The following is a 26,013-nucleotide window of genomic DNA, read 5'->3' on the forward strand; positions in this document are numbered from 1 at the left end:
CCCCCCCCCCAAAAAAAAAGAAAACATTTGATGCTAACATTTGAATTTAATTTCTTACATTTGATAAATGTTATAGAAAAGCTACATGGTCAGAATGCCATGTGTATATCACATTATCCGAGAAATTGTAGAATTTGCATTACTTCTTAACTAGGTAAGATTTTTGTTGGTCAAGTCTTCCCCTCAATTTTGATCCGGTGTAGTGGTTAAGACTGGGGCCTCTAATCTGGAGAGCCAGATTTGATTCCCTGTGCCTCCTCCACGCGTAGCTATCTAGGTGACCTTGGGCTAGTCACAGTCCTCTTACAGCTCTCCCAGCCTCACCTGCCTCACAGAGTGTCTGTTGGGGGGACAGGAAGGACAGGCAATTGTGAGCTTCTTGGGGTAATAAAAAGTGGGGTGCAAAAAACCCAGCACTTCTTCTGAAGGATTGATTTATAACCGTTATTTAAAGTTTCCCTTTGACTCGCATGCAACCTGACTTGAAAAAAAATTTTTTTTTGTCAATACAGTCATAGTTTTCTCTCTGTGTTAGTACAGTTCTGACCACTGAGGGTGGGTTTATTGATTGATTGATTGAATGAATGAATGATTTATACCCTGCCTCTCCTGATAGATGTCATATCGAGGTGGAGTAGGAATGGCCAAACTGGGGCTCCCCGGACGTCCATGGACTACATTTCCCATGAGCCCCTGCTAGCCTGAGGACAATTCCGGAAGGCCTGCAAAACCGAGCTCTTCCGCCAGGCCTATGGCATTGTGGGCCTCCCCACCTGAAACATCCACTGACAGGGACCCCTCCATGCTTTCATCAATCCCCACAGGGGGACCATAATGGGAGGTGGGTTTCAGGTAGCATATCTTGTTTTACTGCTTTACTGGCCAATGTATTGTGTTAACATTCTGTTAACCACCCCCGGGGTGACAGGGATGGGGTGGTCTACAAATAAAATATCATTATTGAAGTAAGGCTTGAAGTTAGAGCACGTGGGCAGATGGGAACCCCTCCATGAACAGGCCCTGCTGGCAGTATCCAGGCCGGAGAAGTTAAGCATCGATTAATCTTAGTGAAAAGGAATGGGAGAGCTTGAGGCAATTGCCTGCTCCATCACTATAACTTCCGCTCCAAGCACAGAACAATGAATCAAAACACGAAATAGCATTTCCCGGGCCCTCGATTCTGAGTTTCCATTACAGTACTTTATTGGGAGAGTCAGGTGCTGATTTAAAACCTTAAGAAAGCACGAGCCATGGAGACGAGTGTGCCAGGCCAATGGCGGGCACCTAATCAGAATATAATGGAGACCAACACTAAGGGCAGCCTTGATCGCCGTCACGATTCGGGAGGCGGTTCGGGAGGCGGTTTCCGAACGATTCGGGAGGCGGTGGGAAGAAACGTCGCTGATCGAGATGGAAAACGATACGGCCAAGGGGGGAAAGACTGCGAGCAACGGCAGGAATGAATTCAATCGGGGCGAGGGGGAAGGTAATGTGGTCAACGCAACGCTCCATAAAGCGGACGCATGCTTTGCAAGTAGACGCCGTGGACCTGTGTGATCCGACTGCAGACTGTCGGCCGTTTGCTTAGGAAGCAGAAACTGTCTGCAGACACGGCTATCTCAGGACTGGGATCGGCCCAAGCTCATACCGCTGGCTGCATGTAGAGGAGCAGGGAAGCAATCCCGGCTGGCCAGAGTAGAAGCTGCTGCTCTTAACCTTGGGATTGCCAAGGGAAGAGGTGGTCAGAAGTGACCTAGAATCATATAATCATAGAGTTGGAAGGGGCCATACAGGCCATCTAGACCAACCCCCTGCTCAACACAGGATCAGCCCTAAGCATCCTAAACCTTCTGTTTCTTTGCTCAGCGTAGCAACCTTGGACTTCCTTTGGTGGTCTCCCATCTAAGGGCTGACCCTCCTTAGCTTCTAAGAGATTATGAGACGCCTGGGACATCCTGTTCAGGGCAAGAGATGGACAGAGATGGTTTTCCATTGCCTGCCTCTGCGTAGCCAGCCTGGACGTCGACAGCGGCCCTTCATCCAAGTACTAACCAGGGCCGACTCTGCCAAGCTTCCCAAAACTGGTGAAAACAGGCCAATGCAAGCTATCCCGATTACGTGCTAAAACAACCGTTCGCTCCGCAGGTTGACGATGCCAAACGTAAACCAATCCATTGTGAAAAACAGACTCAGAAGAGGGAAATGCCGACGTGGAGCTGCCGTTCTTTGAACACTGGCATGCTCTTCCAAAATGCAACTGGGCAACTTCCAAATGGCAACTGCTCACAACTTGCGAGCGGACGACTGTTCCTGACCTAAAGACCGCCTGCCTGCTCCCGTCCACATACAAAAAGTCAAGCTTTTCCCAATTATGACAAGGGAACCAAATATTTACGCCCTTTCTTGATTGCGACACCTCTTTACACCGAAACGACTAAGTTAATCAAGACTTCGGGAAACACAGCAGAGGATATTTGGAACGGACAAATGAGACGTCGCCCTCGTTGAAGACAATGGGTTTCGGACGCTCTGATTTTCAACTCTCCAGGAGTATCCGGGAAGGCAAGAAAAACGTCGAGGGTGCATTGTGGCCCTCTCAACGGGAAAGCCGGCTTACTCTGCTTTCCCCGCTTTAAAAAATAATAATAAAGGAAACAAAATATCAGTCTGCAAAGAACGGGACAAAACCGAAGAACGATGCCTACCGAAAAGTGGAGAATTCGATAGACCGGTGCCTTTGTTCCCAGTAAATAATGCATTTGGCTTTGAACGAGTGGACCGAAAAACTAGGTTTCGTCGAAGAAAGTAAAAAACGTATTAAGTTGGCGGCCTGCTTATGCCCTCTTGTCAGGGACTGACTGAGTGCAAAGCCAGCTGTCTATAAATCAATGTTTTACCATTATGTCACATCCTGTCGGCAAATATATTCGATCTATTGGTTGCAAATTTCGCACGGCGCAATGGTGAGGTGGCTGGAATCCGAAGACCGTATTACTGGGGGTGAGCCCCACTGAGTCGGGCAGGGCTTCCTTCTGAGTAGACCTGCCTCAACTGGGGATCTCATCAGGGACACAATGCCACAGAGTTCACCCTACAAAACTGCCTTTTTCCTCCAGGGGACCTAGGGTTGCCAACTCCAGGCTGGGAAACTCTTGGAGATTTGGGAGAGGGGGTTGGGGGACTCAGAGGGGTTTCATGCCATACACACCATCCTCCAAAAATGAGTAATTTTTTTGAGGGGGGGGGAACTAATGCATGTAGTCTGGAGATTGACAGGTCCCTTCTGGAGGTTGACAACCCAATGGGGACCTGATCTTGACAGAAGGTAGGTGGGGCTGAGACAGAACATTGTGGTTTTGTGAGAACAACGCTATCAGGGCTTTGATGAGCCCAAGGTCACCCAGCTGGCTGCATGTGGAGGAGGAGCGGGGAATCCAGCTCAGCTAGCCCAATTAGAAGTTGGTGCTCCTAACCACTATACCAACCTAGTAATCTTGAAATCAGGGAGAATTCCACACTATACCTAGAGGTTGGCAACTTCAGACTAGCCACAGTTTCAAGTCCCATTCCCAGGGCAACAGGAACACACAATATGGTTCACGGTAATCCTTGTCATCCCACTATAAATTCTTGCCTGCATGAAGCGGCCTTTGGCTGAATCAGGCCATCGGTCCCCCAAGGTCGGTATTGTCCACTCAGAGTGGCAGCCACTCTCCAGGGTCTCAAGCGGAAATCTTTCACATCACCAGCTACCGGGTCCTTCTAACCAGAGATCGAACCTGGGACCTTGTGCATACGAAGCTGATGCGCTGCCCCTAAGCTACAACCTCTCCTGAAGTGAAGCAGTCTTCTACTGAACCATAGAGTTTCCAGCAGTTCCTAGAGATACCCACTGTGTCTTCTGGGTTTCCCCAGAAGTGACCTCTTCTCGCCTGCAATGGTGTCTCCCATCCCCAACTATCTCACTGCCAGCACCTTAAAAAAGAAAACAGCTGGACCAAACCATCTTTCAACAAGGGGCTTTCTTGTTTTTCTTGTTCAGCCTGTGGAAATCTGCCTAAAGTTGCAACGCTCCAAAATGTTTAATTGTAACAGATTTCTTCAAAGTACCTACAAGGTTAGCGAAGTCAGGGAAGATGTAATTATGACAGTGAGCGATCAGCAATTAAGGCCACCTCTAAGATTTGCATATAAAACAGACACCAAACCTCTTTGTTGCTTGTGACAAGGGCGGTTTTGAAACGGCGAAGGGACAGAAGTTGGCACTTTGATCGCAACTTTCATGATCAAAACCCTCGCCAGGTAAAAACCCTTTCCAGATAAAACTCAACACCCACAATCTACCTGTAGGGTAGGATTCTTGAGCTCATAAAAAAAAAAGATGAAGGGATAAAAATCAGGCAATCAGTCAAAGACCATATAGATGCTGTCAGGGACCTAGGAAAAGAGTCTGAAACGAAATCTTCCTCTAAGATTGAGTCCAAAAGCAATACAGTCTTTATTAGGAATAGCAGCAGAGCGTATTTGTCCAGGAATTACACAGAGCAGAGAAACTGGAGAAGACGGGAAACAAACTGGGGACAGGGTTTTTATCTACTAAGGGGTGTCTCCCGTAACAAAACGTGGGAAAACCAGTTCTCATACACTGTCCGCAATCTTCGGGGACCTGCCCCAAGTTTGCAGACAAAAATTTGAAATCTTAAAAAAAAAAAAAAAGAGTAATTACCCCCAAATTAGATAAGTGTTCTCTGTGCAAGTGCAGAAAACACACCTACTGGACTCCGATTTTGTTGTGCTACTGCAGACCAACATGGCTACCCATTTGAATCTACTTCTGACAGTCGTTGGAGGAGGAGCCCAGAAGCCGTGATAAACCCAGCAAGAAAGTAGACAGGAGGACGGGAACATCCCCCTGTGAGTCTCGCTTGCAGTAGTCTGCTGCTGCCCCAGAGCGAAGGAGCCAGACAAGGGGAAAGGATGGATGCACAGCCATTGATAATTAAAGTGGACGGTTCTGCTCGGCGTGTCATGAACGGGGGAGTCAAATGAATCAAGGCTTCTGGGCTCCCTGGGAGAGCAATAAAGCCTGAAACTTGTCAACGGAAAGGAGGAAGAGACAAGGGCATGGCTGCTATATTAAATCCACTGTTAATTCTGTTAAGCGCTTAATGCCATTTTGAGAGAAATCCCTAGAGTGAGACCGAGACGGTTGGCTCTTTATTTAAGGCCCTGCAGTGGATCACGGGTGATCTTATTACTTCTGAAGCTATCTTCTTGAACTTCAAAGAGCTTGACTGCTAACACCCCTCTCCCCCCCAAAAAAATAATCCCCTGACCAAGCGTTTACATTTTATAGCAAGGGTCCCCAACCTTCTTCAGCCTGGGAGCGCCTTTGGCATTCTGAAACAGTGAGGTGGGTGCTGCCAAAATGGCTGCCAGAAGGGGCGGAGCCAATCAGAAAATGGCAGACACGGGAGGTGGAGCCACACCGAGAGAGGAAGCCCAGGTGCAGGAGGGAAGATGGGGCAATTAAAAATATACTAGGCAAGAGGGACAAGAATGAATACAGCCAATTGTGTGGTAAAAGCGGCCACTGAAACCGAGTTATTTTAATCTGTAAAGCCAAATGGATTTGCAGGGAGCCAAGCAGAAGCCTTGATGGGCACGAACCCCACCTGACCCTATTTATTTTCTACAAACAATAGGTATGCACCAAGAAAGCTTTCGGGAGCCTCTATTGCACCCATGGGGACCCCAGTCCAGAAGTTCTTACTGAAGCAGGAGGAAAGCTGACCTCACACTCGGTGTCTAGGCATAATGGAAGTTTGCCCCCATAGCTTCCTTTCTGTCAGGCCTAGTACGGTCCCCCGCCATACTGGAAAGCTTATTCTTTTATTTTCCCAGCTCAAGAAAGCAAGACTCCCTTCGGATCCAATCACGGGGCCGAGCAACGCTTATAATCTGGCTTTCCGGAAAACAGAAGCTAAGGAATGCGATACCCCTGGGTTGAGATCAGCGTATTGGGGGAAGGCGGAGAAACAGTTTGCTGCCAACATGCAGAAGGAAACCGTGGGCGGCGGAGGAAGAAACAGGGCCGGAGGGCGAAGGAGATGCACAGCAGGGAACTGCTCGCGGAGGACAAATTAAAAGAACTGGCGAGGAGAGGAAGAAAGATAGTAACACCTGTTCTGGAAACACAAAGGTTATTTCCCCCCCTCCCAAGACGGAGCGCTGCTCTCCTCGCGACGCACTAAAATGCAGATGGCAAATGACCACGTACTCCCACTCAACTACGGGGAAATCTAATCTGCTCCCCACCAACACTACCCCTGCTTGCTCTGAACTGAAATGAAAAATATCTTATCGGCAACGGGTTCAGCCATCACCAGGACGGAGCGGGGCCTGCACATGGCTCTGTGCTTTACACAAGCCAAGACCTCCTCTCCACCCGCTAGTAGTGGGAGGGAGGGGGGGGGGAGTTGAGCTGCCATTCTTGCCATGCCGGCAATATTGGCAATGTTATTATTGTTTTATGGGGTTTTAATGGGGAATTGCGATATTGTTACCCGCCACGAGCCGCAAGGGAGTGGCGGGCTATAAATCTAATAATCATAATCATAATCATAATCATAATCATAATCATAATCATAATCATAATCATAATCATAATCATAATCATAATCATAATCATAATCATAATCATAATAATAACAACAAGAGCTTTCCCAAGGGAAAAGGCAAAAGAGGGTCAAAGGAGTGAGTATACATCCTGCGCGACTCCTCAAACTTTTCAGATTCATGTCTCGCTCGCTATCTTATTCATTAACGAACATTTCCAGACTATAACGAGCAAGCCTTAAGGCCCAAATGGAGATGCGTTCGCATTTATATCCTGCTTTCCTCCATGGTTGGAGTTCCGCTTTGAATATCGTTCTCCCCTCCTCTGTTCTCACAAGAGCCCTGTGAGGTAGGCCGGGCTGAGACCAAGGTCACCCAGAAAGCTTCTGGGGTTGAAGCAGGGATTCAAATCCGGGTCATCCATGGTCCTAGTTTGACACTTTATCTGCTGCACCATGTCGGTTCTCAGAACTCGGGTCGGGGGTGTCCGGATCTGAATCTAGACAAGTCGGAAGCTCTCCAGGCCAGGGCAAATGGCGGAACTGACAACGGTCCAAAAGGAAGGCACAGAGACAGATTCCTGACCCCCACATCTGGCCCACTCTCCAACAACTGCAATAGCTACCAGTTGAATTCCAGGTCAGGCTTAAGGTTTTGGTAATCACCTTGAAGGCCACCTGTGGCCTGGAACCAGTGTACCTGAGAGACGGCCGTGATCGACACATGGGAGGAGGCATAAAACAAGGACAGCTACGTGGCACAGAATCCTGGACGAGATCTCTCCCAGGCCCGACAAACAAAAAGGGGCAATCGTCTTCCCTGTACTCAGGGACCGAACTGTTTCCTCCTCCAACAGCTATCGACCCGCTGGTTTTCCGAGCGGCATTGTGCCGGCAGCTCCCACCGAAGCCAGAAACCCGGAGGTGACTTTTGAAGCCTCCATCCCATTTGATTGGACTGGGGAGGGGGAGAGAGCAAACGTTCCCCCAGTTTAACTCTGCTTCCCATGCGCTCCGTTTGGTGCAGAGCTGCACGGAGCCCAAAATTGCAGCCTCGACTGGTGGGCCAAAGAGGAGCAGCTGTTCCCACATTTGATTTCCAGATGTAATTCCTTGCCATTTTTTTTTACCCAAAGCACACCACTTTCTGATTCCAGGGCCGGGCATTCAAGGTATTATGGCTCCCCACGGTCATACAGCCTTCTTCTAGCCTTGTGCTAGGCTGCCAGCGCTGGTTCTCAAAGACTTGTTTCTATCCCACCCTTCTAATAGGAGCTCCCGTGTTTTACACTCGCAGTTTTGATACTTGATGAAGCGAGGTCTGAGTCACAAATGCTTACGTGTGTGTTTGGGAAGGGGCCTTGGCCCAGCGGTAGAACATCTGCTTAGCATTTTTCAGGCGCTGGAGTGCAAATTCGTAATAGGATTAAAATAATGGAAATATGCAACATGACACAGACGAAGGGAGGGCAAGATGCTTACTTTGTGTGTGTGTTTGGGGGGGTCTGACATGAGGGGGAACTGTGGCTCAGAAGTAGAGCCTCTACTTGGCATGCAGAAGTTCCCCGGTTCAATCCCCGGCATCTCCAGTTAGAAAGGACAGGCCTTGGAGAGCTATGGAGGCAGGAGGTCCCTGGTTCGATCCCCAGCTTCAAGGTTCACGGTGACCCAGCTGGTTGCCTGTGGGGGAGAGCGGGGAATCAAACCCGGCTCACCAGATTAGAAGTCCACGCTCCTGACCAATACACCAAGCTGGTACTTCCACCGCAGCAAGCAGAAAGCATTTCCGAGTCCAAAAGCCCCGTCAAGACCAACAAAAATTTCCCATGGGATCAAAGTGCCCCTGGACTGGAATTCTGTTCTACTGCGACAGAAAAAGAAGAAGAGCTGTTATTTTGCGCTCTTCTTTTTACTACCCAAAGTGGCTTCCAATCGCCTTCCCTTCCTCTCCCCACAACAGAGACCTTGTGAGGGAGGGTGGGGCTGAGAGAGCTCTGAGAGGACTGAGACCGGCCCGAGCTCACCCAGCAGGCCTCCTGTCCCAAAGTGGCTTCCAATTGCCTTCCCTTCCTCTCCCCAAAACAGACACTCTGCGAGGTAGGTGGGGCTGCGTGAGAGAGCTAGAACCGGCCCCAGCTCACCCAGCCAGCTGCAAGAGAAGGAGTGAGGAAGAAGAAGAAGAAGAAGAGTTGGTTCTTATATGCCGCTTTTCCCTACCCGAAGGAGGCTCAAAGCGGCTTACATTCACCTTCCCATTCCTCTCCAAACCTGCCTCTCCAAATTACAGGCTGCTGTCCTTAACTGCTACACCAAGCTGGCTTTCTACAACTCTGCTCCTGCCCACTGCTCTCCTCTCCGTTTCACTGCAGTTCCTTGGCGAAGAGGAAACAAGACCCAAATGTCCCGAGGCGGATCGATATGGGGACGGAGTCACCCGCGAATGCGGGGACCGTGTTTTGTTGCTCAGGACGCTCTACGGCTAAGTCGAGGCTGGCTGTGATTCCCCCACAGGCTTTTCCGCTGCTTGGCTTCAGATCATGGCCAAGCCAGGGACGGCGATGCCGACCGTGGGAGATCTGCCGAGGGCGGGGAAAACAATGCTTGGCCAGACTGTGTTGAGCGCCGTGGATAATCCGTCCAGCTTCAAATTCCCTACCGGGTGTCTAGGCCATCTCATTTCACCGTGCTTTCCCTCGGCAAGCGATAGCCGCCACGAACCAGAGGCTCAACGTTCGCCAGGGCTCCAAAGAGGAATCATTCAGGATATTTTGATCCCCCCCCCCAAATTCCTTCTGCAGTGCTTGGCACCACGAGACTGGCACACGGCCCAACTGCACTGTTTAATTGGCAGGAAAACGACACGGGAACGAATGACCCCTCGCTCCACACATTGCCTTTTTTAATTTTATGGGTTTTTAAACCGCTTAAATCCTCTCCACCTTACGCGAGACCGGCGGGCGCGCGACGCTCCTAATGTGCATTTGGGCACGGAAACATTTGGTGCCATATGTTCGGCGGGGAGGAACCAAACAGGTCTCCGAATCGCCTCTGAAGGCTCCGCTTTCATCTGTTGCTCGCTTCCCGCCTCGCCTTCCCTCGCTCCCTCGGCTGACAACGCTGGAGGGCCGCCAGGAGGCATCCGAGCTGTCGGCCAATTCCCCCCCAGGGCGCCGCTTTGACCGTGGACTTCCGCCTGACCCTCGCCGGGCCGTCCTGACCAAAGTAGACCACAGAGCCCGGGAGAGAGGGCCTGCCGACAGACGCCTTCCCGCCCCCGGCTTTGTGTTCGGAGAGCTGTCGAGGGCTGTCAGCTCCGAGTCTTTCCAAATATTGTGTCACCGAAGCTCACTTCTTTGGGAGGAAAGTCAAAGCCTTGGCGGCTGAGTTTCTGTCGGAGCTTGGCATCAACCCCCCCACCCCCCCGAATGCCCAATCTGGGGGCCTGGGTAGGCATCACTTTCTTTGAGATGTTCATCCCCTGCCGTTCCACTGACTGGGTTTTGGACAGGGCTAAGTGAGGGAGAAGCAGGCGGAAGAACGCCGGAAGTTTCTCCTGGGACCGCTGGCTGCTTTTCGGCCGGGAACCAGCAAATTCCGAGCAACGGGCCCAGGCAAAGCATCCAATTTCCAACTTTCGGCCTTTCTGGCTTGGCCATTTTTGAGGCACCTGCAGATGCTGTGGAATTCGCTGAAAAAACCCTGGCCCGGCCCACAGCCAGTTTTACCTCTTCGTTTTCAACATGAACGCCCATATTAATAACATCTCTTTAAATGTACGGAAAAGTGCAGGTGCAATTAAAAAATCCTTCTGGCAGAAAGGAGGCCACTACATTCCAGCAGCAATTAATATCTTCAAGGCTAAGGCTCTTGCTCAGCTAACATATGGGGCTCCAATTAGTAGAACGGGCAGGTTGGGCAGTCTAGAAAAGGTCCAGTCTAAATTTCTGAGGGCAATTTTGGCAATGCCAAACCACATCTCAAACGTAGCAGTTAGGATTGAGACAGGTTTGGTCAACGTTCAGCCCAGGCTTTGGATCGCTACTTTTACATTCTGGCTAAAACTACTTTTCCAACAGCAAAGTCTTGCAAGTCTAATAGTGACCGACACATTTGTCGCACCTTGGCAAACTGCACTCACTAAAAAGTTGTGCTACTATGGTCTCTCATATCAATTGTTTTTATCTAAAATAGTCAACGGTATTTAATGCGTTTAAATGTTGACGTTCACAGCGGAGAAGTTTTAAAGTTTTATTGCTGATGCATTTTTAACCTTTGAACACATTCCCTTCCCTTTCACAAGCTGCTGTCGTACAGTGGTGCATCTAAAATTTTGGTCTAAATGACCGTAAATAAAGATTGATTGATGAACGCTGGGGGGGGGGGAGAAGTGATGGATAAGCTTTGCCAAACGACAGGCAAGTGAGTCTAGTTTCGAGTCACCTCCGTTAGCTTTTCGCCCTTGAGTGTTTGTCAGCGCTGGCTGGCACGGCCTATGTTTTGGCCGCTGGCAGGTATCTGCTAGATGGAGCCGATCCACCTGCACGGCAAACCGGGAGACCTCCTGTTCGCGAGAAGAAACGCCCGACCGTTTGCTTCCACGGCTCTGGTTTGGCAGGAATCGAGGAGCATGCGGCCTGCTTGGAAAAGGCCTTTTCTGAAGACTTTTTCGGGAAAGGGTAGGATTTGCCGAACTCCAATGGAAGGGCAAATCCTTACTCTCTGGCTTTTGAGGAAACCGAAATATATTTTAAAGAGAAAGTATCTGGGGACATGAAAGCACTGGCCACGCATTGCAAAAATGCACGACAGGATCCAAGGTTTGCGCCTGAGCTGTCCCCGTGAAGACCACCTGCCCTCCGCTCAACGGAAAAGGAGGGGAGAGAGAAGAGTTGGATTTTTTTTTTCACGAGTCTCAAAGCAGCTGCCAATCGCCTTCCCTTCCTTTCCCCACAGCAGATGCCCTGTGAGACAGGTGGGCTGAGAGAGCTCAGAGACAGACTGCTCTATGAGAGCAGCAGTATCAGGGCTGCGACTAGGCCAAGGTCACCCAGCTGGCTGCATGTGGAGGAGGAGCGGGGAATCAAACCCGGCTTCTCCAGATTAGAAGCCGCTGCTCTTAACCACTAACAGTGGTCGATTTCTTTCCTTGCTTATGGCTGATTTCTTCCTTGCTTACGGTTGCTCTGCCAATTTGGAGGCAGTAGGTGTCAAAATCCTTCGAAATGCCTCATTTCTCTGCCGATACATGCAGCTTTCAGTCTGTGTTTGAAATCAAAATTGAGATGGGCACGTTCAAGGGTATGACAGGGAAGCGGGCAGAGCTGAACCAGAAAGAGATGAAATGTTGGCTGCTATACGGGGGGGGGGGGGGCGCTCTCTCGAAATCAGCAGAAAGCCAGGGGAGGAAAACTGGTTGGCAACGCAGGGAATTGGAACTGAGTCAGAATCACCCAGAGCTGGAAGAGACCCCTGGAGCCCATCCAGTCCAGCCCCCCCCCCACGTTCTCGAGGACTTCAAAATCACCCGCTCCTGACGGGTGCTCACCCACTCTCTTCCGAAAAACATCCAACGAAGGAGACACCAGCACCCTCCGACGCAGCACATTCCATCTGTGAATGGTCCACGTTGTGAGAAAATGCCTCCTGATTTTTAAGTGGAGCCAACTTCCCCATCATTCGAACCCATGGCGCCTAGTCCTGGCCTCTAAAGCTGCAGGGAACAGGCTGGCCACCTCTTCGACACTTTGGCGTCGTTCAGGGGTAGTCAAACTGTGGCCCTCCAGATGTCCATGGACTACAATTCCCAGGAGCCCCTGCCAGCATTCGCTGGCAGGGGCTCCTGGGAATTGTAGTCCATGGACATCTGGAGGGCCGCAGTTTGACTACCCCTGGCGTAGTTCAACACAGCGATCCTCTCACCCCTTGTGCTCCTCTTCCCCAAGCGACACACGACCGACTCTCTCCGCCTCTCCGCGTAAGGCAAGCTTTTTCAACCAAGGGTCCGTAAAAACCTGGAGTTTCGTCACAGCCCTGGAAACGCTTCTAGAACACAGTAGAATCAGAACCTCCCGTGCTCTAGATTCTCTGCTCCTAGCAACGCAGCCAAATCTCAGCCTTTTTCCCTGCCACATCGCACTGCCGACCCCCTCTGGCACCATGCACAGGGACAGGCTCTTGTCGCTTTTCACCACGGGCGGCCGAGAAGACATATGCGACCGGCTCACACTTAGGAAAACCACACCGAGCAGCTTTCCGCTCGCTTGCTGAGAAAAAAAAAAACACTCGATCTCATAAAGCCCTCGGAGAAAAGGATGAGGTTGTCGGATGAGCCTTAACGCGCGGCCGCGTGGTGCATATTAAGAGGGACAGAAATCTGACCCTCGGATCAATGCTTCTCCACAGGGTGCGGCCCGGCATGTGCGCCCACCCTGGAGGAACTGATGTGAAAGCAGACTCCAAATCTTCTATCCGAAAGGAGGGCCTGAGCAGGGTGAAGAAAGGAGGTGGATCGGCGAGGCGGGGAGACCCAAGACAAAACCCCGGAGAAAGAAGACCCAGGCATGGGTTGTGAGCCTTCCAGCATTTGAAGCGGCTCATGGACACACACAAACGCACATGGCGTTGTGGCCTATCAAATCAGAACATCGGTTCCTTGACGTCGGTATTGTCTACTCAGACCGGCAGCTGCTCTGTAGGACCTCAGGCAGAGAGAAGACTCTTCCGCATCACGGGAGACGGCAGGGATCGAACCTGGGGCCTTCTGCATGCCAAGCAGCGGCCCTGCCCCTGAGCGACGGCCCCTCCCCACCAAAATACGTCCCATCTACTCAGGCCGGTGGTGGCTCTCCAAGGTCCCTCCCCATGTCTGTCTCCCAACCCCCATCAAGTAAGTTTCTTGCCCCCTTCTGAATGCCTAGTGCGCCCATCCATTATTAATACTATTATTAATTTGCACTCCGGTTTCTGAAAAATTAATCCCGGTGATTAAAATTTTACTTCCTACAGAACCGGGGGGGGGGGGGGGCAGGGACAGGGGAACTTAAAAAAGCAGCAGACACGATTTTAAAACCAGAATATCGTTCTTCGCCCAGCCGTTTTGGGCTTGAGAGGTGAATGTCCTCCAGGCCAGACTGGCAGGGATTCTAGTTTTTTTTGGGGGGGTGGGCATCAACTAGGCACGGAATAGGGGCCACTGTGGGTGGGCCGGCAGTTGTGAGTTGTGCATACTGAACCTGGCCTACCTTGCAGGGTTATTGTGAAGCTATAAGGGATGAGAGGAGAACCATGCAAGCCTCCTGCTCGAGAGAAAGGTTGGGTGTACACGAAGGAAATAAATGCATTTCAAAGAGCTCTTCCATGTCAACGCGTTTGCCGAATTCAGTCATCCTCTCTGAAAGAGCCAAACGGCAACTTACGGAGCATCTCGGCTCGCAAACGTTAGGAGCTGCATTGCAGGAGTGGATATACCCCACGCGGCCTTGCTCGGTTCGTATTCCGCTGGGGTGCGGCGATAAAAGGATTATTTTTCTGCGGGGTTGCTTTTCCCGACGAGGCAATTCTTTAGGAGATCAGACTAATTTAAAAAGGGGAGGAAAAAAAAATCCACTTAAGATTCCACCAGGAGGTAAGAAAATTGTTTAGCAGAAGAGAGACCAAGAGAAAGAAACAAATAACCAGGACGTGCGGCGGGGACAGAAATTGCGGGCGGAGATAAAACGCAAAACGGATCAGGGGGCGACCGAGGCTGAAGCGAGCGGCATAAAGTGGCCGACATTGTGTCGAGAGGGTCAGGATGAAGCCGTCGGGGCAGGCCGCGGCGTCCGGAGGGCCGAATCCAGTTTCCAAGGAACGGTTCGCAGCAAAATCCCTCTCCTTCCCCCGGTTCCTTGTTGACCTTTCCTGCAAATCTGATCTGGCTCATTTGGCAGGAAGACATTATGCCCGGGCGCATAAATGGCATTTGCTCCCCTTCCCCCCCCCTCTCGGAACAGAGCCGAAACTCAGGCTTTGGAACAGGGAAATGGGAAACAAAACACACACAAGAAAAAGGGAGGAAAAATCGTGTAATTAACGAGAACGAGGACTTAATTGAGGCTGGCAATCCGTAAATCAATTCCCGCATGCGCCGGGGTGCGGGACCGGCAGCTGGGAAAGCGGCGTGCTGTTGGGAAAAGGCGGATGGAGGGCTGCCCGAGGAGCTTGGGAGGGGAGGCGAGAGAGGGAGAAGCCCCCACTCCACTCTCCAGTTTGGAGGATAAGGCCTCTTGGGAGTCTGATCCAGAAGGAGCAAGATTTCGGGGTGGAGCCTAGGGTGGATAGGGGGTGAGGAGGGATGGAAAGTTACAGAGCCCCGCCTCCATTCCCCCTCCCGTCCGTCAAAAACCTCCCGGAAACTGACCCTCAAAATCACCAGGTATTTTCCAACCCGGAACTTGTAGTCCTGATGTCCCTCCTGATGGGGTGACTAAACCATGGCTCTCCTGATGTCTGTGGACTACAGCTCCCATGAGCCCCTGCCAACATAGCAAGGGGCTCCTAGGAATCGTAGTCCACGGTCATCCGGAGAGCCCCAGTTTGCCCCCCCCCCGCAGGTATGCTGTGTGAAGGGGTGTGTTGGTTGGTCTACGAAAGGCGTTCCTGATGTTTTCGAGCCTGCTGGCCCCTTGGGAATCTCGACACCGTACGGTGACCACCACCGCCACAAAATGGCGGCAGCGCAAGGAGGAGACAGCCACAAAATGGCCACTGTGGTTGCCCTTACACTGCGCACCAAGGGCAGGGATGCCGGAGTGACAAAGTAATGTTTTTCAAAAATCCCCAATGGCCGATCGGAAGGTCGGCCCCACCTACTTTCTAGAAAACACGAGTCGAGGGACAGAAAAGGCGTTGGGGAATGCCACGGTTCCCAGGGGCACCCTGTTGGGGACCCCCGGCCCACAAGGGGTCTGCTGCCTCAAGAGACATAGCACGTTTCGTTGGGGGCTAACCACGAGAAGATCGGGCAAGCTCAAAGGCATGTGGATGGATTCAAGGCCCGATGGGGTGCAAAAAGATGGGCTCAGTTGAAAAGTGGCTCCATTTATGGATTGCGTCGGGAACACTCAATGAACTACGTGAGAAAGCAGCCGAAGATTTCTCCATTTCCGCCATCCCATTCTCCCCACTGGGCCTTCCCGAGAAATATGCAAGTCAATGGATGTGTTGAAGTGCTTTTATTAAGACATCTCTCTCTCTCTCTCTCTCTGGCTGCCTTTGTCAGTCACAGCAAGAAGGCTGGCCACTCTCTTGTTTCTTCCTGGCTTCCTTGCAATATTTTTTAGTTCACAATGAGAGCCGGCTTGGCGTAGTGTTTAAAGAGTAACGGACTCTAATTTGGGGAACCGGGTTTGAGACCCTACTTTTCCTCTGCATGCAGCCAGCTGGGTGACCTTGGAGTAGACACAGTTCTCTTAGGGCAGTTCTCACAGAGCAGTTCGCTCTGAGTTCTCTCTAGTTGAGGGAACAGGGTTTGATTCCGCACTCCTCCACATGCGGCCAGCTGGGTGGCCTTGGGCCACAGTTCTCCAAAAGCAGTTTATGAGCTCTCCAATTGGAAGAATTGAGCTTGATTCCTCACTCCTTCTCCACATGCACCCAACTGCCAATCTTCTCTCTGCCAAGTTCTCTCTGACCTCTTTCACCCTCACCTAATGCACCGAAAGTTTGTTGTGGAGAGAGGAAGGGAATGTAAACCACTTGGGAGACCTGCTTGGTGACCTTGGGCCAATCTCAGTTCTCTCAGAGCTCTCTCAGCCTCACAGAGTATCTGTTGTGGGGAAAGGAAGGGTAGGCGATTGGAAGCCGCTTTGGGTCTCCTTCGAGTAGCGAAAAGTGGAATAAAAATATCCAGCTCCTCTTCTCTTTTTTCTGGAACAACATGAACAAAAGATCCCAAGATCTGCGGTCTGATCATTCTGTAATTCTTCTCTGACCTCTCCAATTTCTCTCTGCTTTATGCAAATCCTCTATCAGCGCACATCGCTCTGCAAATCCACCCGTTCCTTCCCTCCCCTTTCTCTGTATTCTCTGCTCTGGATTCACAAAAGCAGGCACATGACAACAACCGAAGGTCAAATCCGCTAATAAAAAGCCGAAAATGGGGTGAGGGTATGGTTGCCAATGCCAAGTTTCTAAATACCTGGAGATTTTTTTTTGGGGGGGTGGAATGTGGACAGAGATCCAGCAGCTCTCCAGGCCAGAACTGGAGGATGGCAACTCAAAGAAACGTCAGTCCCCTTCTTTGCCCTGCTTGGATTCCCTTTGCCGTGATCTGCCCTTTAGACCTAGAGGTGCCTGGAGCAGGCCTCAGGACTTCTTCCACCGACCTCTCGTTGCAGGTGGAAACAAGCAAGCGGGTTTCCTCGGGGGACTAGGGGAAGGGGAGAACAGAAACTGTTTCCTGAACTTTTGTGCTTAGAGGAGGAGGAGGGAAAAGTACGCTGGAATGGGTGTCCTGTGTATTTGAGGAAGCGTCCCGCTGCACCAGGATGAAAGGAAGCAATGAAAAAAAACTCAGCGGCAGGGAGGGAAAATGAGAGAACACGAGCCCAGCCCCTGCCCCCCTTCACCGCACTGCCTGAACATTACGATCGCTTACATAAATGCACCGAATGTGTACAACCGCCCGAGACCTTTAATGAAGCCGCTGCGGTAATAGACTATGTCTCTGCCAAAAGGCCGATAATTGTAACGTATGACTTTCCACAACAGAAATCATCAGCAACTTAAAATCCTGGAGGAGTGTTTAGAGGCGAAGTTCCATCGCATTTAATTTAATTTTTTTTTTTTAAAAATAAATAACCCAAAACATGGAGAGACAGAACTGTAAAAACGATGCGAGCCCCATCAGGGTAAGAACCGGCAGGCGTTCCGAACCAACCGACGAGAACGAAACATCCGTATGATTTTGCAAGAACAAGCATGCCCCTTGGGTCCGTGGGGGCAGGGGGGGCGGGATTCTCTTGAGTGGACTGCAATGCACTTTTGAATTTTCCACGAGATTTGATTAATCAGCAGTGGGCATCCTTCTTGACATACAGGTAGGCCGGAGTAAATTCACAGAATCCTAGAGTTGGAAGGGACCTCATGGGTCATCTAGTCCAACCCCCTGCACTATGCAGGACACTCCCATCCCAATCGCTCATCCACTGTCACCTGCCACCCCCTTGAGCCTTCACAGAATCAGCCTCTCCGTCAGATGGCTCTCCAGCCTCTGCTTAAAAATCTCCAAAGATGGAGAACCCACCACCTCCCGAGGAAGCCTCTTCCACTGAGGAACCGCTCTGACTGTCAGGAACTTCTTCTGGATGTTGATACAGATCCTAGAGTGGGAAGGGACCTCCTGGGTCATCGAGTCCAACCCTCTGCACTATGCAAGAAATTCACAACTACTGTGAGCACCAGGAATAGGATGGGCAGGTACCGCGAGGCACCAAGTTGGGGACCCCTGCTCTAAAGCGCCAAAGTAAACTCAATTTGAAACAAAGCAAGATGTCCATCTCCTGTAAAGCCTTTCGAAGTCCGCGGTCCAGGAACAAAAATATAAACACCACCAAAAATGTTGACTGTATTTGTCATCTTGGAAACCAAAGAGTGGCTAAGGGCAATGCATGCATTTCAGAAAACAGAATATCAGAAAATCTTTGTTTACACCTACCCTAAAGATCAAGCAGTCTTCCTTATGCTCAGCGTACATTGAGGTGACCCGGTACTGACTCTCACACGTCATGTCGATCTGATATCCCGTCAGGGTATAATACACTTTGCGGAACTCCTGGATCTTGGAATGGAAAATCTCCTTGAGGCGCTGGTTTTTCTTCTTCTCACTTTCCAACTCGGTCTTCAATTCTGGAAAAGAGAGAAAAAAAAAGGGGTGGGGGAGTTTGGTTATCTTCACTGACAGTTACGAATCTGACATAAGAACATCGGAAGAGGCCTGCTGGATCAGATCAGGGATCCATCTCCTCCAACATCCCATCTCACACCGCGGCCAACCAGATCCTAGAGGTTCTTTATTCCTGGGGCCATCAGAAAAACTTTTGTCAGCAAAGTTCATCTTTTAACCACTCTCAGTGTAAAGTAGTGTGTCCTGAACCTACTACCCATCAACTTCATTGGATGGTCTTTAATTCTCTTTGTCAGCTCTCCTGACCCCATGCACAATTCTATAAAACTCGATCCTTTCCGATGCCCTACAGCCTAGTGCAATCAAGTTTTACCACTATTATGACTACAATTTTATGTATTGTGATCAATTGGACTTCTTCTGCGTAATGCAAATAAAGGTCATGTGTGTATGTTCTACTAGCATCAACCTCTATCCTGCCCGCCCCCTTTGTCATCTGTTTTCTGAACTGACAAGTCCCAGACTGTTCAGTCTTCAATCAAAAATGTCATTTTTCGGTAGGATAGGAAAGGGAAGGATACGAAAGCATTTGGTAAATCAAGCACTGTGTCATAAGCTGGACAAAGAAAGTCACCTCGAAATTCCTTGTCTGGGCTCAGCTCACAGAGACATACAATCTCATACTATAAAACAACATTTTCCAATAGAAGCTTTTGTGGAGAGCCAGCACAGTGGAGAGCCCGCTTAAGAACAGCAGACTCTAATTTGGAGAGCTGGGTTTTATTCCCCGCTCCTCAACATGCAGCCAGCTGGGTGACCTTGGGCCAGTCACAATTCTCTCAGAGCTGTTCTTACAAAGCAGTTCTCTCAGAGTTCTCTCACCCCCACCTACCTCACAGGGTGTCTGTTGTGAGGAGAGGAAAAGGTTTGTTTTTATATCCTGCTTTTCATTAGCTGAAGGAGTCTCGCCTTCCCTTCCTTTTCCCACAATGGAAACCCTGATGGGTAGACCTCTGAGAAAACTATGACTGGCCCAAGATCACCCAGCAGGCCTCATGTGTCTCAAAGCAGCTTACAATCACCTTCCCTTCCTTTTCCTACAACAGACACCCTATTAGGGTGGTGAAGCTGAGAGAGATATGACAGAACTGCTCTATGAGCGCTCTAACAGGATTGTGACTAACTCAAGGTCACCCAGCTGGCTGCATGTGGAGTAACCGGGAATCAAACCCAGCTGTCCAGATTAGAAGCTGCTGCTCATAACCACGACACAACACTGGCTGCTGGGTGAAGGGAAACTGCAGCCCCCATTTTGTGGCTGGCTTCGCCTCCTATGGCAACCATTTTGTGGCTGTGCCCAGCAGGCTGTGTCAGAATTCCAAAGGTTCCCACAAGCTCAAAAAAAAATCATAAAATCATAGAGTAGGAAGGGATCTCCTGGGTCATCTAGTCCAACCCCCTGCAGAAGGCAGGAAATTCACAACTTCCTGCCCACCCACAATAACCCCAATTCCATGCCCAGATGATGCCCCCCCCCAAAAAAGAATCCATGGCCAGTCTGGCTTGGAGGAAATTCGCCTCCTGACCCCAAAGTGGTGTTGGGCATTTCCTTGGGCATTCAAGAAAGGGCTGCAAGAGCCAAGCATGGACACAATCCCTTTTGCCCAGCTACTTAAAATCTGTCTAAATTCACAGAATCATAGAAGGGAAAAGGAAGATTTGGGGGGGGGGGACAGGCTCTTATACAGAAAACAAAAGAGGCAAACTCCGTCCTGAAAAATACCACCGCTTTCTTCCTTGGTAGGTCCCTGGTATTGGAGACCCCCCCTCCCCAGGGCAGCAGCTGGTCAACCGGTACTTAAATTGCCGCCACGGTGGCTGCCGGCGTAGTGAATCCTTCAAAGGACGATGTACCAATTACCATGAATCCTTCACCCAAGGTGCTTTCTGAGTAATTAAACCACAATTTATCCCTCCATTAATTACAGAGACGGGCTTGCGTTAAATACACAGCGGACGATCCTGCCGAAGTCAGCACGTTTTCATCAATACAGCAGTCCGGGATTAGCGTGGAGACATTTATGGCCAGAACACGCCGGTGATGTTGTCCAACAAAACCTCCTGCCTCGCCTCTCCTCCTCCCCTCACTACCTCATTTGTTTTTTTCCCAGCCACAAAGTTGGAGAAAGAGATGGGCACTAACTGGCCAGGAGGGAAAAAATCCACAGATCCAGTAATACTGTAAAGATTAAAAAGATTTGGGGCAGGATTTGAGCTTTCGTGAGTCACCGCTCACTTCATCAGATATAGCTACGGATTTTCCGTTCTCGTTGGTTGGAACTCAACCTCAACCACCTCACTGGGTGTCTGTTGTAAGAAAAGGAAGGGAAAGCAATTGTTAGTCATTCAGAGAGTCCTTCAGGTAATAAAAAGCGGGGTCCAAAAAACAGCTCTTCTTCTTCTTCTAATGACACAACCTAGGCTCAATTTGCGTTCTCCAGCTTTTTCGCTCTGCTTCCATGTGATTTTAAACATTTATTCATTTCCCACAGAACACAGAGGCTGTGTCCTCTCTGGTCATCTGTAGTGAATACCGGATGGAGGAGACGCTTCTGAATAGCTATGTGCCCAAACAAGGTCTTTGGATGCAGACAGAGTGTGAGCAAAACATGAGCCTGTGACAGTCACTGTGTCACTGGCTCCGCCTCCCCTGCCAGTCATTGTGTAGCTGGCTCCGCCTCCCCTTCCAGTCATTGTTTCATTGGCTCCGCCTCCCCTTCCAGTCATTGTTTCATTGGCTCCGCCTCCCCTGCCAGTCATTGTGTAGCTGGCTCCGCCTCCCCTTCCAGTCATTGTTTCATTGGCTCCGCCTCCCCTGCCATTCATTGTGTCATTCGCTCCGCCTCCCATGACAGTCCTGTCCTTAGCTCCGCCTCCCCTGGCATACCCTCTGCAACATGTAGCAAGAGCACCTGCAGGCTGGAAAATTTTGGGAACCCCAGCATGAGTGACTCAAAAGAAAAACACAGTTCACAGAAAATATAGATATTTCATCCAAACTGGATTCAATTGTTGTACAACTTTTAAATGTTTTTTTAAAAAAACCGAGCTCTGGATACAAATGGAAGTAAGCCGAGACTGTACACCAGTTGTCTCTGAAAGCTGAATTTATGATTTCTCAACCACAGCCAACCGAGATACGTAACAAAACACGAGGAGTTATGCTTGTTCAATTTTCCCCCCCCAATATGAAAAGCACTCACAGGTAGCTGCCGGTGAAGAGTGGAGAAACAGCAGCTTAAGGCCGTCTAACTTTTAAATTTCTGGCTCCTTGCCCACCCCCAATCCCTCCTCTCCTATGGCTCCTCACAGACACACAGGGAGGAAGAGATAGGGGGAAGGCAAACACTCTTCCCCCACAGAAAGTGGGGCAGGGCGAAGGTAGAGATTTTGAATCGGGAGGGGAAAAGCTGAAGCAGCCCTTTGCCTCAGTGCTAGACCACCTGAATGGTACCCAGAAGGTCCCCGGTTCAATCCTCAGCATCTCCAGTTTAAAAGATCAGGCAGCAGGTGACGGGAAAGACCCTGAGACCCTGGAGCGCAGCTGCCCGTCTGTGTAGACAATTCTGACCTTGACGGAATAAGGGCCTGATTCAGGATAAGGCGTCTTCATGCATTCAGGTCACAGCCCTCTTCCAGGCCACGGTTCAGCAGGAACCAAAGCAACCAACTAAGAACCAGCGGACGCCTTTCCTAGGCAAGGTCTCACGCGGTCTTTAAACACATCCCCGGAAAGACTGATATTTTCCGCCGAGAACCAGGAGCAGAGTATCTTTCTCTGGAGGTCAAGTCTAATAAATACAACAGTGACAGTCGTGTACAATGTTTATTAACACGGACTTGTTTCGGGGCCTCGTGACCCAAGAAACTCACCGATCCGTCTCCCACTCTGCAATCTAAATCTCCACGATGTAAATCAATCCGCTCCCCGCTCTTACTCGAGGAAAGCAATTTCGGAGGGTCAGACAGACGCGAACGGATCCAGCCGGGCATAAATTCCCCCGAACCGTTGTGTGTGTGGGGAGGGGGGGAGGAGGGAGATGAATTTGAGAGTGAGGGACTTGGGGACATTTAAGGAACTACCGTCCAATTTCTCCCCTCTGCTGATATTAATACGCCTCTTAGGTAGGAGCAGGAAGGAAGGAAACCTGCCAAAGAATCCTATCGATAAGATGGCATTTAGGAGACGGGAGAGTTGGATTGTCAAGTTTACGCCGCAGGGTTTTTGTGAATCTTTGCGCCGAAACGGTTGACCCCGTCCCCGTGACATTTCTTGAAATTTGCTTCCAGAGGAATCTGGCCAGGGAGTATGGAAGCTTACCGCTCACAACGCAGAAGAATTAAACCTCTTTCCAGCTTAGCAATCGAGAATCGTGGTTCTTTGGATACCGGCCAGTGACTTCAGGAGATTTTTAAGCCTCACTGAAAAAAGACTCTCTTATTAACCACTGAGAAATTTAGGACTCGGTGCCATTAGCTATCTCTCTGTAGTACCTGCTCCTCAAAAATTTCGTTCCAAAACACTTACATGGGCATTCATGAATAATTCGCCCCGTTTTGAATAAATAAAATATGGGACAGGCTTCTCTCTCTCTCTCTCTCTCTCTCTTTTTTTTTTTTTTTTTGGTTCTTCTAATGGAAATGTCACCGCTTTGCGTTACTCCAGTTTCGAGCATCTCAAAAATCTAAATGCAGACCCAGTTTTGACGGCCTGGTCTAGAAGCCACAGTGCTGGTTTGGACCAAGGAGCAAGGCCAGTCCAGGTCAATGGAGCTGATCTGATTCTAATCCAGATATTCAAGATACTAAGTTTCCAGCCTCAAGTGCAGACGAACTTTCGAGCATGAAGCACAGATGAACTTTCGAGGCTCAAGTGCAGACAAACTTTCGAGCATGAAGCACAGATGAACTTTCGAGTCTCAAGTGCAGACGAACTTTCGAGCATGAAGTGCAGAATTTTCTAACCTCAAGTGTAGACTAACTTTCAAGCCTAAAGTGCAGACAAACTTTTGAGTTGCTGGACAAAGAATTCCGCAAAAGAGACAGCCATGTTTTCAAGTACCAAGTATCCTAACTTGCATGCCCTAGCTCAAATATGCAAGGCCTTGTTGTTCGACATAATTTGTCTCTGCTCATTGCAGATCAATGGGGTACCATATCAGAAAGGTTCTGATGGTGGGAAGTGCCACCAAGCTGTCCTCTGCTTCGGGTGACCCCTCGAGGGGTTTCCAAGGCAAGAGATGAACAGAGGTAGTTGGAGAACTCACATTCGACCTCCAGAACTCACATTCGCCAGACTAACTGCCAGTTGAGTTCCAGATCAGGTTTAAGGTATCGGTCTTAACCTTTAAGGACATAGGCGGTCCGGGATCTGCGTATCTCAGGGATGGCCTCACCGAGTATACCCTCCGAAGAGCACTTCAGTCTGCAGGTTCTAACCTGTTGGCAATCCATTTTTGTTTATAAAGTGCTGCTCTTCCTCCTATTTCGGTCCTTTGCCGACTCCAGGAATTTAAACCGTTCTTCTTTAATGCCGCCCAAGGTGCTCCTCGCTCAAGCCTCGGCGTGAACGCTCCTCGCCATTCGGAGTTTATGACATGCAAAGGTCTGCGGTACCTTGCGAAGGACACCGTATAAAAATAAATGGCAAAGGCTAACGGGAGAGGAGCAGGAATCACCGGGACCTCCACGCCTTTATGATCTCCACTCCGGAGAGATAAAAAAAACCCACTTGTTTTGATTTTTATGGGGGGCCTTTTAGAATCGGCGCAGAGTAAGGAGGGGAGGAGGGACGGTCACACCATTTGCAAAACAGAACATTTGTTTAGTGCCCTCCATGGTTGAGCAGATATAAATTAAGCTGCAGAGAAAGGGGGTGGGGGAGATAGCCTTCCGTTAGACAACACGGCGGCCCAGAATTTAATTTAAAATGGAACCGATCGTTTCATTTCAGCGCTGCTTTTGACCTCGGCCGTTAGCTTGCCTGACAATCATAGTCACCAGGGCAGTGTTCATCGTAATGCCCAATGGGAGGGGTCTCCAAGATGGTGCCCGTGGGCGCTGTGGCCCCTGGCATCTGAGAGCCAGTTTGGTGAGCGGATAAGAACAGCAGCCTCTAATGTGGAGAACTGGGCTTGATTCCCCGCTTCTCCTCCACATGCAGCCAGCTGAGAGATCTTGGGCCAGTGACAGTTCTCTTAGAGCTCTCTCAGTCCCACCTCCCTCGCAGGGTGTCTGCTGTGGGGAGAGGAACGGAAGGCAATTGGGAGTCGCTTTGAGAAACAGGAGGCCAGCTGGGAGACCTTGACCAAGTTACAGTTCTCTCAGAGCTCACTCAGCCTCACCTACTTCATAGGGGAAAGGGAGGGTATGCAACTAGAAGTTTCTTTGAGACTTCCCATCCCCTTCCCACTCCTCCAGGTCCGTCATTCGCCATTTTGGGAAGCGGGGGCAGTTCAACACGACCATATATGGTCATATCACCTGATTATTATTTTTTTTTAATGTAAAGCGATATATTAAAAACAAATTAACTCCCACGCAATAGGCAAAATCCTTCCAGGGCCATCGCAAAACCCTGGTTGAGAAAGCCTAGTTTAACGTGTGAGGGGGGAAAGTTGCCTGTCAATTCAGCCCGGCTTAAAACTTCAGAGAGGAGTGGGATGGGGGCCCTAGGCAGAATTCGTGGATGTCGGCTAAGGGCCAGGAAGGCCAAAGATAAAATACACTGAAGGAAATAGAGAAAGAGGCAACTGACTGAGGAAGAAGGACTCTAAAGGAGGGCAGGGAATGCATGAGACAGTGAGGGAGAAGGACAAAGCAGGACAGTTGTGTGTCCACTTGTGTGTCCACTTGTGTGTCCACTTGTGTGTCCACTTGTTGTCACCGGAGACACCGGAGGCCTCTACTCTGATGACCTGGGTTTACTTCCCCACTCCCCCACATGCAGCCAGCTGGGTGGCCTCAGGCGAGTCACAGTCCTGACAGAGCTGTTCACACAGAGCAGTTCTGTCAGAGCCTCACCTATCTCACGGGGAGTCTGCTGTGGGGAGAGGAAGGGAAGGTGATCGGAAGCCGCTTTGAGACTCCTTTGAGTAGCGAAAAGCAGGGTATAAAAACCAACCCTGCTTTCTGTTCTTAAAAGAAGGTGCCTCACACTTTTTCAAAAGCATTGTCCTCCCCACTGGAGACAGCTAAGCTTACGGTTCTCTTCTTTAGCATTCAAGAGGTCCCAAGTTCAATCCCTGGCACCGCCACTTAAAAGGATCAGCTGGTAGGACCCTGTGGAGCCACTCCCAGTGAAATGAGACAAAACTGACCTCGGTGGGCCAAGGGTGTGATTCAGTATAAAACAGCTTTGCACATGACTAAAACCAGGTCTAGCAAGCCCCGAACAAAGCTCTATTACCTTAAATGTACCCCACCGCAAGTGCTGGGAACGGAACTGGGGAT

At 50.1% G+C, this 26,013-nt stretch overlaps 1 protein-coding gene and 1 long non-coding RNA gene across 2 annotated transcripts in view; one reads left to right on the forward strand and one right to left on the reverse strand.

The window, feature by feature from the left end:
• The window catches only part of MAD1L1 (mitotic arrest deficient 1 like 1), a 239,000-nt gene that overhangs the window by 60,096 nt on the left and 152,891 nt on the right, over window positions 1-26,013 (reverse strand). Inside the window, exon 8 of the mRNA XM_077316571.1 lies at window positions 18,313-18,503. Coding sequence (XP_077172686.1) covers window positions 18,313-18,503 — 191 coding nt within the window. The remainder of the gene's footprint in view (window positions 1-18,312; window positions 18,504-26,013) is intronic.
• On the forward strand, window positions 12,548-20,768 carry LOC143827188 (uncharacterized). The gene is made up of 2 exons (XR_013227209.1): window positions 12,548-13,503; window positions 20,490-20,768. It is a non-coding gene; the product is annotated as an uncharacterized LOC143827188 (long non-coding RNA).

The sequence above is a fragment of the Paroedura picta genome, chromosome 17, assembly GCF_049243985.1.
Source record: "Paroedura picta isolate Pp20150507F chromosome 17, Ppicta_v3.0, whole genome shotgun sequence".
NCBI lineage: Eukaryota > Metazoa > Chordata > Lepidosauria > Squamata > Gekkonidae > Paroedura > Paroedura picta.